Here is a 16,045-nt window from a genome sequence, read left to right on the forward strand (position 1 = left end):
TGTCTGATGCACATACAGTACCAGAAACCACAATTAGCCGTGCTCATGTTGGAAAGCATTTCCTCAGCGTATCAGGATATTGAGAACGAAATAGGCACTGACACTACCCATGTTCAACATAACGTTAACATTGAATTATATTGCCCAGTCAGTTGGATGACACATCAAATTGCAGGCTAACGGCATATATTTCCCCCGTTAGCTGTCGAAGTGTCATTGACCGGATTGGCATTACACTAGGAGTTGAGCACCACCACACTAAGCATTTGTTGCATGAACATACTATCTTTGTTAAGCAAGATCATAGGCTGTATTGGACAATATAGTTTACATATGAAATGTCCATTTCCATTTATTACAAGTAATAAGAAAACATAAATGCCTTACTTACCTATCAAGGAAAAAATTTGCAAGTTTGAAGTCGGATTAAAAAATCTTTTCCGCCTTCAATCGTCTTCATCTTTCAAAGGCATCCCTGATACAAATCCTTGTTTTGTTCCTGGTGTTGTCATGAATAAGTTGAGAATCTTAACGACGCCTTTTAGATTAACTAAAGTCTGACATGTTTAGTAACTTTACCAGTGGCAATAGCTCGACAAACAGGGCAGTGTGTAGCTGGCAAAATGGATGTGACACATTCATGGACTTTCTAACTGTTCAAACGGTGGAGGGCGGGGCATCAAAATGAAAACAATAATATTTCGGGGCTGTAAATCTAATTTTGAAATGAGCATATCCCGGCTGAACTACCATTATCAGTTATAAAGGTATTCAAAAAGAACAGGATTTATTAATGCCTTTTGACATATCAGGGCCATTTAATGATGACTTGAAATTAAATTATTATATATGGCACCTTTAAGAGTAGTGTTATTAAAAATTGCTGTGAAAAGAATATGTTTAGTAAGTTCACATATAAACAGTTTTGGCAGGGAATCATTCTGACCCTTGTTACTCTTTTGTTGCTGCAAATGGTTTAGTGCGGCTCTTATGATCTCCTGTACCACAGCAGTAACCTGGAGCTGGATGACAGGAGGGTCCCGGGTCAGCAGCAGTCTGTGAAGTACATTCAGGAGCTCCACTGCCAACAGCTGAAACAGAAGTAACAAGGTGAATGAGACGGATACCAAACAAACACTCAAAGATCAATTAAACATCTGTCGTGGCCCTCCAAACTCTGAATATTACATGCAAATATACAATTCAAAAGATCCTCCTAACCAATAAATCTACTGCTATAAGTTACTGTTTGATTGAGCACCCAAGTGGCCTTTGTCACTTCGTAAAGGCACTAAACATCACATGGCCATGTTGTATTTATCAGATGTTTGCACCTGGCAAATGTGTCACTTGAACTATAACGAGCAAGCCACAGTATAAATCAGGTGTCTCAAACTCAATTTATTTAACGACCACTGTGTTGTAACCCCACAGTACAATGACAATAAAGGTGAATCTGAATGCATATATATTTCTAAAATGTCACTTGATCAAACATTTTCTAACATACTTTTCTTATTTTGTAGATTGCAAACTACAAAATTATACGAGTATGTACTATGATTCCAGCTGATTTCGCATCAGATTAATATAGGCATCGACCGACACTCATGGGTCAAATATCGGTATTGTATTGGAACTGAAAATATAACCTCACTATTTACCACCCAATGTGCGCAGACCGCAAATAAACTCAACTAAAAAGTTAGGTAGAGGGCCACAGACTATGGGACAGCGGGCCATAGAATATGAGACAGCGGGCCACAGAATATGGGCCTGCGGAACCCCAAAATATGGGCCTGCGGAACCCCAAAATATGGTCCAGCAGTGCAAATATTATGGGGTTGCGGGCTGAGGGTTTGACTCTTGATATAGATATTCCTTTAAAACATGTAAAAATTTAACTAAAAAAGCAACACAACCAAGTTTGCCTTTAAATATTGCAAATTTACAAACACCTATTCATATTTACAGCATTAAAGGAATAGGCAAAAAGCTATAGAATTGGTATAATTGTGTTACAACCACTGGTGTTGCACTTCAAGAAAGCTGCCTCCCTACTGTACAACCTTTCCTGCTTTACAACCTTTACTGCTTTGATGCCACTGTATTTCTTACTCCGTTTTTTTTTTTACCTGGTCCTCTGCAATATGGGTCTTTGCACAAGGAGACTCAAGCAGAGTGGACAAGGCCTGGAGGCAGGACATGACATGTTCAATGGGTTCCTCGGGCCTGGGAAAGCAAAGGAACTCTATACTGACACCTGAGAGACAAAGGAGAAAACAGGCTTAGGGCATATTCACACATTTATTTTCCCTTATCTTCCAACAACCTTTCACGGCAGGTGCAGGAAAGTGGCAAAAGTGAAGTAAACAAAACCAAAACTGCGCCCCTAGTACTAAAGTGCAAAATAACCCTGTGCCATTTTGTATGGATGAAGTCACAAAGGTGTTGCTGGGTTATTAATGATAATGTGAGCAACCACCAAAAGAAAACCCTCTCATACAATTAATAGCTGTCAATCCAATGTTTGTACCTAACATTAGATGCATCCTGTCTTTGACAGACTCCTCAAAGGTCTTTGCAGTTGACAAGGCTCCTGAGTGGAGAGCAGGAACCTTGGAGGAAACCTCTTCTTTTTCCTCACAAGCTCCAAAGCCAGTGCTGTTAAGCCATAATGCCACAGCATGCAGTACAGGAGCCCAAGAGCCCCGGTAATGAAGCCTTGCTGTATCTATCGTCTCTGGAGTATAAAACGCACCACCTGAGAATACACATCAAGTGAGATTTGAATTTTTTTGTTACGTGAAAAGCTATTTTAAATATGTATGTCTCCCATTGTAATGTTGACAATATTGTGCCAAAACTTAAAAACATATATATTCATCAACATAAAATAAAAGATGGGCATCAAACAAAAAAGACAAAATCATTGCTTGGTGTTGTACCATCAGGAGGCAGCTGACTGGAAAACTCAGCAGGCAGAGTGAGCAGAGCATAGTCACGGAGCATGGCCAACCACAGTCGACTCAGCGAGGGCAGCTCAGGCTGCACTAAAGTGATGAGACTGTCAGGTGGAAGCACATCTGCACCCAGATCATCTTCATCCTCATCTCCACTTCGTATTGTTTTATCAGGCTTTGCCTCTGCCTCTTTCTTTATCTTCATTGCCACCACATAAACCTGCGCAATAGCATTATCCATGCATTAGTCTCTACATTCTTTACATCAGAGATTGTCAAACTGTGGTACACGTACCACTCCATCTACTTGTATGTCAAAGAATCGTTTGACTAAATATTGTGATGTAAATCATTATATTTGTACAGTGTTGTATTTTTCTATATTCAAACACAGTGTTGCTAAGGAAGTAGTGTCAAAGCGCTTTGAGTAGCTTGAAGGCAGAAAAGCACTATACAAGTACAACTCATTTATCATTTATTATTTATCATTTACTATTCAAACTGTGCGTAATGTTACAGTGGCCAAAAATATTAAATATACTTGCTAAATAAAACCTCTGGCTTGTTTTAATGACTACTGTATTTTAATGTTGGTCAAATGGTCGTACTTGGAGAGCCACGTGTTTTCTGAGGTGATACTTTGTTAAAACACTTTGCGAACCACTTATTTACACTAGTCAAAATGAAAGAATCTGGGAGAGTCGACCAAACAGAGCAAAGTCTTAGGTCTCACCTCTGCCCATGCTTTCAACACAGCCAGTTTCTCCATCGTGGTGGCACTCTCACTGTATAGCTGACTGGATGAACCCTTTCCAGCTTGCGCTTTGTCCAGTGATGACACAAGAAGGTTGTGGACTCGCCGTAGGTCATTAAGGTCACTTACAACACCACTGCCAATCCATGTGCTACACACCTGTAGCCACATTCAAGGATAAAAGTGACCAAACTCTTCATTATAGCTCTCATTCAGCTTGCACATTCTCGTTAAACATTGCACATACCAAGTCTATGCCATTTGAGTGGACAGAGTGTAAAACAAATGTTAGTCTTTTCCCCAGTTATGCTTTTTTACACATAATATGCAATTCACACAGAATATACATGCATTGGAAGCTTTACATACATAACAAAGCAAGGATACAATCATAAAATGTAGATATTCAAATACACTGCCTTATCTGATGAAATCCTTGCAATTGAGCTATCATTGGAAAATAATATGACTATAAACAGTCAAGGTGACTTACCTGGGATGCTTTAGCGGTTATATCAGAAGGTGTATCAGGAGAAAAAGCAGGTCTAAGAGCCGCTCCAACCTAAACACACATTCAATTTGACCCTATTTGTTTATATTTACTATATACCTTTAGTATTGGCTATTGCCATACTACTGAATTCCTACTAAGTTCCTGACTCACATTGGCCTGGTATTGTTCCAAGATAACATGCCCTGGAAACTCGGGCTCGGGAACAGAGGCAAACTTTTTAATGATGTCTTCCAGAGCCTGCAGACCAGCCATCCTCAGTTGGTTACTGTGGTCTGTGGCTGCCATGAAGGCCATCCGAATGAGATCAGACAAATGGAGCACCAACAGATCTCCTAGGCAAAGAAAGATGGGAAGGAAATTGAAGGATTGTGTGTGGAATGCACATGAATGCAAATAATGTAACTGTGTGAGCAATCTATTCAACAGTCAGACAATAGACAAATGTATGTTTTATCCTTTTGCAAGGCTCTATACATTGTGTGTCAGTGTTTTCCAAACGGTGAGGTGTTTTACCTTTGGGGTTCTTGGATTTTGCAGAACGTGCAGCTGCCAGGTCAAAGTGCGCTTTGTCTGCATTCTCACAAAGCAGGATGATGCGGCACAAACAATCTGCAGCAAACACCCGTGTCACCCAACGAGGAGCCACTGAAGGCTTAGGCTTGTCATCTTCGCCTAGACCCGTGAACATGATGTCATCGTCCATTTCGTCTTTTTTCTCAGAGTCTTCATCTTTTTCCACCTCAAATGCAACAGCTCCTCCTACATCTGAAAGGTCAGATGAACATACGCTCATGCACTGAAAATAGAATAATCCCTGCATGGTATCTCATTTTGAGAAAATTATAATGGGCCATGTTCTTCCCTTTTTCATAGTCACCTGTTGTTGCAGCAAGGACATCCTTGCAGAGTTTAAGCCAGTGAGAAAGCTTTTCTACAGCAAGCGATGACAGCATGTGGCCCAGTGTGTCATGAATATCAGAGCACAGCTTCCTGTCGGTTTCATGATCCAGCATACCAAATAGTGCCCCCTCAAGCCCTGTCTCAGTGATGTTCAGATCTGAACCAGGCACAAAGTCAATAGAAGTAAAAAAAACAGTGTCTCGTTGGAAATCCTGACTGCACAAAATGTTTTTGCCAGTGTCCTGGTTTGCACTCACTTGCAACCTTTTTACCATCCCCTGCCTTCTTTGCCAGGCTCATGGCATACTCGCATACCTCAGAAGCCTCTCTCTGAGCAAGTTGTCTTAAGCAGGCTACAGCAGCGCGCCTCAGCAATAGGTGAGAACTGCAAAGGTGCACCTGCAGAAGTTCCCATCACATGGCAAAAATATTACTCCAACAGTCAGAAATATTTGCTGGTATCAATGCTATCATTTAAACACCAAATTTAAAAAAAAAACTCTGGCTGCAAGGATTTATCAATTAGAAAAAAGCTTTGATTTGTATTTTTGTTGCATTGATGATTCATTTAGTAAGAAAAATACACACATTTTTTTCGCAAGACTGATCTAATTGGGCGCATATAAGAGCGGTGCACCTATTCTTAATGCATCTCACGCTGTGTGTGTGTCTGTGTGTGTGTGTGTGTGTGTGTAGTAAAACAGCAGCGTTCTGAGAGATAGCTCAAAGAAAATAATGACAAGCTAGAAAGAGAGCAACGACCAAAAGAATAAAATAGAAAGGTTTTGTGAACTGTCAAACAGAGCTGGCCTTTCAGAGTACTACTACTACTACGATGATGCAGCATTTTACTGGAAAAAATATTGCATATTTAAAAGCAGCAAACAAGCATAAAAAAGGTTAACATCTATTTTGGCAGCTCACACCATTTCATGTTTGACTTGCATGACAAATATAAAGACATGTTAGCATAATGCTATTAAAGGGTTTATCCCAAACTCAAACACTATGCCTCCAATTAATACCTTTTTCAAATGTGTTACATATTTCGTCACTTTAATTTATCATTCGTTATCAGTGTTTTTGTTTAGTTTGGATAATTATTTTCTATTGCCTGGTTTTTGGCTACAATGTTGTTTTTTTACTCATTCTTTTAATAAACATATTTTTTATAGTGATGCTCCAATGATTAAAAGTGCAATTTCAATAGTTTGTGCATTTAAAAGAAGACAAAATAAAGTTCATTACAAAATCCTTTTTCATGTGAACAATTTTCTTTAAAGACACGTTGAAGCTAGAAAGTGTGTATTATTCAATTACTTGATTAACTGAACTAATTGATATATTACACCATTACTAAAATAATTGCTTGCTGCAGCCCTACTCCAAACTAAGAGAAACATTTTAAATAAATTCCCAATCATCTTACACAAAGACAGGGCACCAAGCTTGAGAGATTGACATGGCGAGGAGCAAACATGTGTAACTGCTGCAGACATGAGATGGCGGCTGCTTGCACCAGAGAGTCTGAGTGATCCTGCATTATTGCGCAGCCAACCAGGCAGGATGAGCGGATGGTGGAGATGGTGGCACCATTTCCTATAAGTAGTCAACATATAGGGATTATGTAGATAGGAGCAACCACAAAGATATATCATTTTTTTACCAGTTAAAGGGGAACTACACTTTTTTTTTTAAATTTTCCCCATCGTTCAAATTCATTATGAGAGACACAATGACAGATGTTTTTTTGTTATGCATTTTGACTCGTTAATAAAAGTCATCTTAAATAGGAGGTCCTCTATACTGCCCATGAAGCCCTCTAAATATTCATCAAAAAAGCGCTAACAATACTCCATTTACATTATTTGACCTAAATAGGTAGTAAGTTTATTTTAAATCATAAAATAATTTCCCTCACCTGGATAGTAGAAGGATGAAGAATTCATCTGCAAGTTGGGCAACTTTGGCATCCAACTTAAACCAAGAAATGACGAGAAAGACACGTAAAGGCTCTTATTTCTACACCCCTTTTCTTCACAAGAATTATGAGTCTTTTCTTCATCTAAACGGGAATATATGAACATCCTAGCAGTCGGCAACCCAGTGACAGCTGACATTGTCAAAAGTAAGTGATGTTTTATTATGTTTGTTGGCTCTCATAAAGTCTGCAGCAAGTGGTAATCAGTGATGTTGTCGTTGAGATGCGTTCATGAAATTAATGAACCAACGTATGCTTAAAATATCAAAATAAATAAGTATGACATGTTATAAATGTGTCTTTTACTACATTACATGTATACATACATACAGCGTGTATATAAAACCTTAATGGAGGTGTTTGACTGTTTTTAAGCGCTTTATAGGCAGAGTAGAGCGACTCCAATAGGCTCCATTGCATGCAGGCTTTTGATCGCATTTATTTAAATATTTAAAATGCATAAAAATAGAAAAACATATGTGCTCTTGTCTTACATAATGATTATGAATGATATGCATAATTCCAAAAAAAGTGCAGTTCCCCTTTAACATCTGCGGATTAATGTTGGTGATACTACCACCTGCTGGTAGAGAGAGCTAAGTGCAAATCAAAGTATTATTATTATTTTTTTGTCAGATAGATTTACCTTGTAATTCTGGACCAACAGTAGTGATAAGGGCTCCCAAGCAACGGCCCAAACACTGATGCACCTCTGTGTGAGACGGGGGAACTGTGAGGAGCAGGGTAAGAACTAGGGACAAGGTAGGCTCCACATAGCCTCTGTACATGGGACCACTTGAGTCCACAATTAGAGCCAAAGAGTGCAAAGCCCATGTCTGTTAAAAAATGGACAGAATTTATATCGAGATGTACGTATGCAGTGAAGGACTTATACTTAATAACAGTTCAGAAAGAAATATAATACTGAACATATTTTAAAAAAATATTGAAGGTTAAACTACTCCCAAAAAAGGAAAAGTATTTTCCTGTTGAGTATTTATTTCACTGTACCTGAACCTCATGAGAGGATCCATCCTGGGCTAAGGCCAGCAGAATGCTAACACTGGTCTTTAAGTGTTGGCCAGAGCCAATCCCTCCAACATATCGATGCAGACAGCCGAGAGCCAGTGAATGACCCGTCCTTGACACCACATCACGGGCCGACTTGAGCCTGAAAACAAAGGAAAGAAAACAGTATTCATCACTTTAAATCAACATTTCAAACACCATCTTTTTCTCTCCAAAACAGACGGTCTCATGGGATTCTGTATAAATATACTATCAAAACTAGAGAAGAGTAAATATACTTACTTGTCAAAACTGGTCTGTGCCATTCTAGCGATGAAAGTAGCCTCTCCCACCACCTGAGCCATTCTGCCGAGGGCCTCACCAGCAGCGCAGCGCAGAATAGGATTAGAATTGTCCAAGGCCCCCATCACCAGGGCCAGGGCAGACTTGCGAACCTCCTCAGGGCCCAAAGTACTCTTGTTCTCAGCCAAACCCTTCAAGTAAGGTACAAAACCAGAAAGGCAGGTTATAAATTAATATTATATGAATAAAGAAACACAATAGCCTTTTCTTGCATGGCTTTTTCTTACCTTGAGAGCACTCAGCACAGCAGTGAAGATGTTCAATTGAACGGACTGCTGACGAACACCTTTAGCCTGCTTGATACATTCTGCAAAGTGGTCTAACATTTGTAACCTAAAAGGTAAACATACAGTATTCACAACTTAAGTAATCATTTACCTAACTGCAAATAAGAACAGCAAGGAACACAAACAAAGCCACAAACCAAAAAGCAAAATACAGTAGTGCCTTAACTTAACTTAACAGCTGTCTCTTGGATAATTGTTGTCCTTTAAGGGGCCATATAATGATTATTTTCTCTATTTAAATCACTTCCTTGGGGTCGACATCACATGTAATGGTGGTGGTTTTGCAAAAATTTTGCATAGATAATGTTTTACAAACCATTTTCGAAGCGCTTTCTTATTTACGTCTCAAGGCCCTCCTACCATCAAAGCCCACTTCAACTATATCTCCACCCTGTCAGCCATGTTGTAGTTTTTAACGCTTCCATATAGTCTGATGACAGATATAAGCCAGAACTACAATCTACTTTTTATTAGAAATTGCAACTGTGGATGATTTTAGCATGCATGTGCATGTACAAGTCAGTCTGCCTCACAACAAGGGGATAGAGAAAAAGAAGGAACTTATTGACTACAACTGGATAAATATAAAAAAAAAATCTCTACCACACATGGAGATATCTGCTGACGTGACTAAGGCAAAATACATCAAGTATGAAGGAAGGCAAGATTGTTTTACATGTAAAAAATATTCACCATCTCTCCATGGTAGATAGATAGATAGTACTTTTTTGATTCCTTCAAGAGAGTTCCCTCAGGAAAATTGTATGATATCAAATGTTTGGGACTTACGAAGATCCCAAATAAACAAAAAGTTATCAACAGATAAACATTGGTTTTCCATATTGGAGCCCCTTTAAGTTGCAATCATCCTCCCCATTAGTTGGCATAGCAGATGTCACAGTAAACATTATCTTATAGCTAGAGATTGACATAAATTTGTTTTTCCAACCATGGCAAAGAAGAAAGTAAGTGTGAAATACATTGCTGAGAATAAGTAGATGATATTCATTGAATTAAAAAGATAAATCCTTATAAACAAGGCCTAGTGTGTAGTGTAGACTTGGCGAAGCAATTCGAGCGTAGCACTGCGAGTCTGCACCATACGCAGGAGGAGTTTCATGCCAGCCAGAAATGGTAAAGTAAAATTTAAAAGGTGGACATGTATCAATGAAAATATGGAGAAGCTGTAGTAAGGAGATACAGTAGGATTCCAATGTTGTACATTACTATAAAATGACTTCATAAAACTATTGTAGTTGTTCGTACTACATTCTATTGTATTGTTTTTGATACAATATGTCTTATCTAAAAGTTTTCTTTCCTTTTTAAAATGTATGTTACATGTTAAAAGTGTGATGTTTAAATAGATTTTTATTATTTTCAATGAGTGTCGTTAATTCAAGCGTTTTAAGTTAAGTGCGCAGTCATATAACCAATTAAACTTGTAAATTGAGATAATAATGTAATATTTAGACTACGGTCAATGTATGATGAGGAATACAAGTATTAGTGCTCATGACTTAAAGGCTCACCTGTGTTTGAAAGACACATGGGGGAAAACTACTCCAAACAAAGCCACAGAGGCATCTATGACCGACACTCCCAAAGGGAGCGGCCCTGGAATGGCTTCACCAACAGGCACTCGCAAGTAAATGGAGGAAGGATCATGCTCCAGAGCCCCACTGCCAGACGCACTATTAGGCTGCAGCTGTTACACAAAAATAGTTTGAATATCAATGGCGGTCAATAGTGGCCTTGAATCCAACTAAAAACATTTCAAATGAACACATAATATCTGCATTTACAGCACATACATGCTCATATTAGTCTTTTTACCTGATCTTCAATGGACTTGTGGTCAGTTTCTTGCAACCAGGAGCCCATGAGCACACTGTCATCATAGTGACAGAGAGAGCGCAACAAAGAGGTGGTGGTGTTGGACGAATTGTCGGTCAAAGTGAATTCTGCCACCAGCTCCCTGAGGAGGGCATTAAAGATGCCTACAAGAGCACAGTACAAAGTTGAAAATATCTTAATTTCATCTTCTAAAACTACTGTAGGGTGTAGTTTTAAAGTGGACAGCAAAATAAATGTTTTTTTAATGAAAAAAAAAAGAAAGAAATTTGTTTACTCAAGACAGTTCAACATTTTGAAACCACTGATTGTACAAAACGTGATAAATACATTATTATCACTGCAAATAATATTTGAACAGTAAGGATGTTTAATTCAGTGCGTATCTCTGATTTAAGGCCACGGTTCGGGCAAATTTTGGTACAGTAAGGGAACAAATTGAAAAATGTAGCTTGTGTGTAAACTGATTCAATGATTTTTTAAATGATTCATGACCCGAATGCAGCCGAGATAGGCTCCAGCGACCCCCCGCGATCCCAAAAGGGACAAGCGGTAGAAAACAGATGGATGGAGGGATGGATGTATGGATAAAATACTCTGAGCAGAAATAATTTGCAATGTATAAAATTCTCAAATGAATAAACATTTTAGTCAAAAAATAAATATATTCACAACATGTCTTTTTAGGAAATCGCAATGATGTGAGGAACAGTAAGTTGGACGGTTTTAATTCAAGTTCTGTATTAGCTGAATTGTAGCGTTAATAGCACAATTCCCGATCCATACTGAATGACGCTGGCACACTACCTAGGTCTTTTTGCCTTGCATTTGTTTGTTTAGATGAGGTGTGCATCTGCACAATATGAAACAATTTGATTCCTATTCAGATACACAGAGAACAATCCGATTCAGAAACGATAGATTTTGATATGTAACAATATGATTTGGTAGGATTTGATCTGATTTCCTACAATGTGAAGCAATCTGGTACAGTTTCTTGTTTAATGTAAGACTTTATTTTATGTTATAAATGATTGTAGGTCAGTTCTATCAATGTGGCATTGTTTATCTTCAAATTAATATACATATATATTTGTGTTGCTCTGACATGACCGACCCCAAAAGGGAATAAGCGGTAGAAAATGGATGAATGGGACCATGTCATTGTGTTTATTAATGTAACACCTTATACTTACAAAACTGTGGTAAAACCCTCAGACAATAAAAACTAACTTGATATATTAACTTAACATACATTGGAACCATGATTTACAAACCCCTCTATTTGCGAACTTTAAAATTAAGCCACATACTGTATGCCTCTGTGTGCGAACCATGTCTCTGTGGATGAACACAACAACAGGCGCTTGCCTGCAAGAAAGCAGGGTGAAACATTGTTGGGTAGGCGCAGTCTTCCACTTAACAGGAAGAGTCAAGTTCAACACTCCAGAATGTGCACCATTCCTTTGTTTATTTGCCGTTTGACAAGTTTGTCCATTTCGCTAACTCAATAGGATTGCCAAAAAGTCAAGAGACCAGCGTGGAAAGAGAAAGTGAATCGCTGTGTGGTAATAAAACAAAAAAACAATAGACTATTTGTAGCGAATTTATTAATGGCGCTCAGACGCATTACCACATCATGTTTTAAATGTGATGAGCCCTGTCTTTTCTTGGAAAAGATGCCATAGCAGCCTTATATCAAAGCAGAGAAGACGCAAGCTTTGCCCTTGTTCCGGCACAGCCCCTCGCTTTTCCAAAGCACAAACACGCAGACACGGCTCCACCCTCCCCACTCCCTTTCCCTGTTCCTTCTCCCTCTGCCTGCAACTTTTTCTTTTCTCTCTGATGATATCAATGTGGGTGCGTTTTACATTTTTTAAATTATTTTTATTTTAGCAATATGGTTGTTAAAGTTAAGGATTTTGTTTGTGAAAGGGCAACATAGGGATTTCTGTGTGTGTGTGTGTGTGCGCGTAATGGCACAGCAGAGCATACAGCAGCTAGTTGTTTTTGTTTTTTTATTAAATAGAAAGTTGATCCGTCACCACCTTGTTTAAGTTTGTTTGATAAACAGTACTGTATATCGCTTTATATTGTGTTCAAAGTGTACAAACCTTAACTAAAATAGGGACTTTTGTCAACGCTAGAACAGACTATTTATATTTACATTGTTCGATTTTATGAATCATCTTCAAGAACGAAATAAACCATGGTTCCACTGTATTCAATTTTCACTATTGGTACAAATGACTTCATCCTTTATGCTGTTATACTAATCTGGCATGACTTACTCGGTAAAATTGTGTAGACTTTTACAGAGGCTCCAATGTATTAATTATGTCCCTCATTCTCCACAACACTACAATCTCCAGTCTGTAACAGTTAAACAATTGAAAATATCACTACCTTCGCTGGAATTATGGCCGACTTTCACTGAAAAGAAGGCTTGAATATGTTTGTGTCTTTAGAGCTAGTTATACTTGTACCACTGCTGTACTGTAGTGCTTTTTTACAGCACATTTTGTCTTTTAGTTTTTTCTACTTGTTTAATGTAACAAGTCTTGTGAGTAGCATGAGTTTCACTGAAAGGGAGGGAGTGACAAATATACAAAGAGAGAGGGACATATACACAAAGCAGAGACAGAGAAAGCAGGCTAAAGAGAGTGAGAGCGACATTATATATATATATATAGATAGATAGATATAGATAGTACTTTATTGATTCCTTCAGGAGAGTTCCTTCAGGAAAATTAAAATTCCAGCAGCAGTGTACAGAGTTGAGATCAATTTAAAGAAAAAAGTAAAAAGTAAATAATGGGGGTTTAAAAGGAAACAAAATAGAGAAATATTACAAAAAGAATAAAAACAATGGGAATAACAATATACCAGTAAAATTAGAATATAACAAGACAAAGTAGGCAGTAGTGACCATGTTATGAAAAAACGTATTGCACTGTTAATGTTTTGCATCCCCTGTCATCCTAATACCCCCCGTCCCCCGTCCCAGAGAGGAGTTGTACAGTCTAATGGCGTGTGGGACAAAGGAGTTCTTGAGTCTATTAGTCCTGCACTTGGGATGAAGCAGTCTAGCACTGAACAGGCTCCTCTGGCTACTGATAACGCTATGGAGAGGGTGACTGGCATCATCCAGGATGCTCACTACTTTGTCCACAGTCCTCTTCTCTGCCACCGTCACCAGTGAGTCCAGTTTCATTCCGATTGTAGAACCGGCCCGCCTGATCAGTTTCTCAAGTCTGGAGCTGTCCTTCTTAGATGTACTGCCCCCCCAGCACACTACCATGTAGAACAGAACACTGGCAACCACAGACTGGTAGTACATCCACAGGAGTTTTCTACAAATGTTGAAGGAGTGCAGTCTCCTGAGGAAGTACAGCCTGCTCTGTCCTTTCTTGTACTGGTGGTCCGTGTTAACAGTCCAGTCCAGCTTGTCCACCCAAACCCCGAGGTACTTGAATGAGTCCACGGTCTGTACCTCAACTCCCTCGATCACAATAGGTTGTGACCGTGGACTCGACCTCCCAAAGTCAATGACCAGCTCCTTGGTCTTTGACGGATTGAGCTGCAAGACGTTCGTGTGGCACCAGACAACAAAGTCCCTCACCAGGTTCTGAAACTCCTCCTCTCTGCCGTCCCTGATGCACCCGATATATATATTATATATATATATATATATATATATATATACACACACACACACACACTGTATGAATATAAAGCTAAATATTACTCAAATCTCATCCACCTTAACGATCCTAAATTTTTATTTAGTACGGTACCATTGCTAACCCAACAAGGGACTCCTTCCAGTAGCTCCACCCACTCAGCAGGTGACTTTATGCACTTCTTTAATAAGAAAATTTAAGTCATTAGAAAGGAGATTAAAGACAATGCGTCCCAGCTACAACTGGGTTCTATTAACACAGATACGACTGTATATATGGCGGATACTGCCCTCCAAAATAGTTTCTCTCGTTTTGAGGAAATAACATTAAAAGATTTGTTACAACGTTTAAATGGAATAAAACAAACAACCTGTTTACTTGACCCACTTCCTGGGAAACTTATCAAGGAGCTCTTTGTATTATTAGGTCCATCAGTGCTAAATATTATAAACTTTTCACTTTCCCCTGGCACTGTTCCCCTAGCATTCAAAAAAGCAGTTATTCATCCTCTCCTTAAAAGACCTAACATCGATCCTGACCTCATGGTAAACTACTGACCAGTGTCTCACCTTCCCTTTATTTCAAAAATCCTCGAAAAAATTGTTGCAGAGCAGCTAAATGAACACTTAGCGTCTAACAATCTATGTGAAACCTTTCAATCCGGTTTCAGGGCAAATCACTCTACGGAGACAGTCCTCGCAAAAATGACTAATGATCTATTGCTAACGATGGATTCTGATGCGTTATCTATATTGCTGCTCCTCGATCTTAGCGGTGCTTTCGATACCGTCGATCATATTTTATTAGAGCGTATCAAAACACAAATTGGTACGTCAAACTTAGCCCTGTCTTGGTTTAACTTTTTTCTTACTGACAGGATGCAGAGCGAATCCCTTAACAATGTGACCTCGGACTATGTTAAGGTAACGTGTGGAGTTCACCAGGGTTCTGTCCTTGGCCCTGCACTCTTCAGCATCTAAATGCTGCCGCTAGGTGACATCATACGCAAATACGGTGTTGGCTTTCACTGTTATGCTGATGACACCCAACTCTACATGCCCCTAAAGCTGACCAACACGCCGGATTGGAGTCAGCTGGAGGCGTGTCTTGATGAAATTAAACAATGGATGTCCGCTAACTTTTTGCAACTCAACGCCAAAAAAACGGAAATGCTGATTATCGGTCCTGCTAGACACCGACCTCTATTTAATAGTACAGCATTAACATTTGACAACTAAACAATTAAACAAGGCGACTTGGTAAAGAATCTGGGTATTATCTTCGACCCAACTCTCTCCTTTGAGTCACACATTAAGAGTGTTACTAAAACAGCCTTCTTTCATCTCCGTGATATCGCTAAAATTCGCTCCATTTTGTCCACTAACGACGCTGAGATCATTATCCATGCGTTTGTTACGTCTCGTCTCGATTACTGTAATGTATTATTTTCGGGTCTCCCCATGTCTAGCATTAAAAGACTACAGTTGGTACAAAATGCGGCTGCTAGACTTTTGACAAGAACGAGAAAGTTTGATCATATTACGCGTATACTGGATCGCCTGCACTGGCTTTCTGTGCACTTAAGATGTGATTTTAAGGTTTTACTACTTATGTATAAAATACTACACGGTCTAGCTCCAGCCTATCTTGCCCATTGCATTGTACCATATGTCCCGGCAATAAATCTGCGTTCAAAGGACTCCGGCTTATTAGTGATTCCCAGAGCCCAAAAAAAGTC

General features: G+C 39.0%; 1 protein-coding gene across 1 annotated transcript in view; it reads right to left on the reverse strand.

Annotated features, from left to right (window-relative positions):
• The window catches only part of heatr5b (HEAT repeat containing 5B), a 48,397-nt gene that overhangs the window by 14,558 nt on the left and 17,794 nt on the right, over positions 1 to 16,045 (reverse strand). The window contains exons 15-31 of the mRNA XM_061910600.1: positions 10,607 to 10,770; positions 10,303 to 10,478; positions 8,711 to 8,816; positions 8,424 to 8,614; positions 8,124 to 8,283; positions 7,759 to 7,948; positions 6,561 to 6,730; positions 5,389 to 5,530; positions 5,109 to 5,288; positions 4,745 to 4,996; positions 4,382 to 4,563; positions 4,211 to 4,279; positions 3,697 to 3,876; positions 2,949 to 3,183; positions 2,537 to 2,764; positions 2,136 to 2,263; positions 947 to 1,091 (exon numbers count right to left, since the gene is read on the reverse strand). Coding sequence (XP_061766584.1) covers positions 947 to 1,091; positions 2,136 to 2,263; positions 2,537 to 2,764; positions 2,949 to 3,183; positions 3,697 to 3,876; positions 4,211 to 4,279; positions 4,382 to 4,563; positions 4,745 to 4,996; positions 5,109 to 5,288; positions 5,389 to 5,530; positions 6,561 to 6,730; positions 7,759 to 7,948; positions 8,124 to 8,283; positions 8,424 to 8,614; positions 8,711 to 8,816; positions 10,303 to 10,478; positions 10,607 to 10,770 — 2,898 coding nt within the window. The remainder of the gene's footprint in view (positions 1 to 946; positions 1,092 to 2,135; positions 2,264 to 2,536; positions 2,765 to 2,948; positions 3,184 to 3,696; positions 3,877 to 4,210; positions 4,280 to 4,381; positions 4,564 to 4,744; positions 4,997 to 5,108; positions 5,289 to 5,388; positions 5,531 to 6,560; positions 6,731 to 7,758; positions 7,949 to 8,123; positions 8,284 to 8,423; positions 8,615 to 8,710; positions 8,817 to 10,302; positions 10,479 to 10,606; positions 10,771 to 16,045) is intronic.

The sequence above is a fragment of the Nerophis ophidion genome, linkage group LG09 (assembly GCF_033978795.1).
Source record: "Nerophis ophidion isolate RoL-2023_Sa linkage group LG09, RoL_Noph_v1.0, whole genome shotgun sequence".
NCBI classification, from domain to species: domain Eukaryota; kingdom Metazoa; phylum Chordata; class Actinopteri; order Syngnathiformes; family Syngnathidae; genus Nerophis; species Nerophis ophidion.